The 2,700-nt window shown below is 31.2% G+C and overlaps 1 protein-coding gene across 1 annotated transcript; it reads left to right on the top strand.

Moving 5' to 3' along the window:
• The first annotated feature begins 915 nt into the window (after positions 1-915).
• LOC25480086 (chitinase 2) lies at positions 916-2,063 on the top strand. Its single transcript, XM_013587465.3, has one exon. The coding sequence runs from the start codon at positions 996-998 to the stop codon at positions 1,896-1,898; it is 903 nt and encodes a 300-aa protein (XP_013442919.1). The 5' UTR covers positions 916-995; the 3' UTR covers positions 1,899-2,063.
• The last annotated feature ends 637 nt before the right edge of the window (positions 2,064-2,700 follow it).

Consider the following 2,700-nt stretch of genomic DNA (forward strand, 5'->3'; position numbering starts at 1 on the left):
CATGGTCTTTTATTAGTTATTATTATTATTATTATTATTATTATTATTATTATTATTATTATTATTATTATTATTATTATTATTATTATTACTACAAGTTTCATTGAGTAATGAATAATAAAATTGTAAATAAGTCTATGTATAGTTTTTTATTTATTTAGAAAAGTCTATTTATAGCTAAATTGATAGACACATCACATTATTATGTATGTACTGATTGAGGTTTAAACTTTAGATAAACAAAAGATTTTGCTTCACTTAGATTTTAAAATTCAATCATATATTCCATGTCTTGATGGTTCTAGTCTTAGTGAACATTTTATGTGTTTAGGATGTTTTACATTTGAGCTTCGGTTGGACATCAAATGGAGATAATTTGCTACTGAAGAAAGATTTTCGTGTGTAATAATATGCTAACAATTTTATAGAAAATTTCCTAACTTCTCTTGGTAAATTTGGATTTGCTTAGAAAATATGGTAGCTGTTTTGACTTTACTTAAAAAATGATGATTCAAATTTTAAACTCTCCTAACAACTATAGTGTGAACATAAGTCTAATCCATGATCATAACAAAATAACATGAGAAATGTTAGGAATAATCATACTCTCTCTAACATTAACTTTTTTACGGGGTGAAATCTATCTGGTTCTTGTCATGTGTTTAGGGTAGATGTTTAATAAAAAAAATTAATTACTACAAAAGAAATTAGAAGTAGGCTAAGAGTTGAGACCCAGTCAAAAGAAAAAAATAAAATAAGAATACACAGTGTTTGTACCCAAAAATGATCATGAATAAAGAATAGGCAAATGTACACACAATTAATTAAAAATTAACTCAATTGAATTAATTAAATTCGGATGTACATTACAGAAAGATTGATTTGGTTTAGTTTATTGAATCCATAGTCTTATAAAAGGGAAACATGGTTGATCATTAATTCCCACAAAAGCCAATTAATTTGCATTAATCTCCCCCTCCTTTCTAATTGTGAGAATGCCTAAAATCTTTCGGGAATACATTGGTGTGAAGCCATACTCAAAAAGTTTACGTGATTTTCCAATTAATATCATCAACTCCAATATCTCAGAATTCCACTTCATTTTGGGCTTTGCAAGCGAGGAGTATGATGATAAAAAAAGAGGCACAGGAGTTTTCAAAACAACTTGGAACGTTGAATTCTTCGGTCCAGAAGATGTGAAACGGTTGAAGGAAAATAATAAAAATGTGAAGGTGGTAATAAGCTTTGGAGGTTGTGACGAAAAAACTCCATTCAATCCTGCTGAGGATAATATATGGACGGAGAAAGCTGTGGCTTCACTCAAAGTGATCATCCTAAGATTCAAGGATCAAAGTGGCAGAAGTATAATTGATGGTATTGACATCAATTATGAGCACATCCTCACAAGTGTTGATAAAGATCGATGTCGTTTCGCGGAGTGCTTAGGGCAAGTTATAACAGATCTCAAGAAAGATAGAGATCTGAATATCAATGTTGTGTCCATTGCTCCATCCGAGCAAAATGATTCGCATTACCGCAAATTGTATTGGGAAAACAAGGACAATATTAATTTGGTTGACTACAAGTTATACAACCAAACTAAAATTGTACAAACATCTGAAGAATTTGTGAAACTTTATTCAAAGATAGCGAATGACTACTCTCCTGAAAAATTCCTTCCAGGAATTAGCACCGACCCGGGTGACACCGAGCCTGCAGATAAGATTATTAAGATGCCAAGGGAGATCTTCATTGCTGGATGCAAACATCTTATGCAATACTCCACACTCCCTGGTATTTTTCTTTGGAATGCTCATGACTCTGTGGTTCCTCCCTCTGGTGAGACCAAACCTTTCCTCCTTGAGGACATCTTGCAAAGCCTCCTCCTCGTCACATAACTATGAATTGATGAGTTTATAGCCAGCTATATCATTTTGTACTTGTAATTTTGTGTGTGCTTTTGTATTATATTGTGAGTGTGGAGAATTACTTCTCTTTTATCAATATATCATGTGCTTGTAATAATAGTTAATAATAAAATGCATAATATTTTCATTGAAAAACAACAATTTTTTTACTTTTCAAATTGAAATTGAAGTTGTAATCAAATAAGAAATTTATTATGCAATCTTTCATCTTTATCTATCCCCGTCTTCTACTCAATTCTTGTTTCTCGTTTTCACAATTCCTGTTTCTCTTTTTCAAATTTTCTTCATCAACGCTACCAATTTTTTATTTTATTTTTTTATTTTATTATGTTGTAGTAATACTGTAACACTGTTGGAGTTAAGTGATATTAGATTATGATTTAAAATTGGAGAAGAAGATGAAATTGGAGTTGGTGTTGATGGATTATGAATTACAAGTGAAGAAGAAGGTGAACTTGAAGTTGCGTGTTGATGGAGTTTGGGGAAGAAGAAATAAACATATGTTAATGGTGGTGATGGTGAATTCAAGAGGAAGATGTCTCACAACCTAATCCGTCAGTGCAGAGGAATTTTTTAATTAAATTTACTTAAATATTAATTGAGTTCTTATACATGAACCACCTTAGGTGGCATACACCCTTTTACACCCACACACATTTGTGACACGTGGCAAAAACATTGAAAGAAGAGATGAAAAAGGGTGATGATATGATGTAAAATTACTTAAATATCCCTAATACATGAGGGTGTACATAAGAAGTGTATGAAAAAA

Source organism: Medicago truncatula, chromosome 2 (assembly GCF_003473485.1).
Source record: "Medicago truncatula cultivar Jemalong A17 chromosome 2, MtrunA17r5.0-ANR, whole genome shotgun sequence".
NCBI lineage: Eukaryota > Viridiplantae > Streptophyta > Magnoliopsida > Fabales > Fabaceae > Medicago > Medicago truncatula.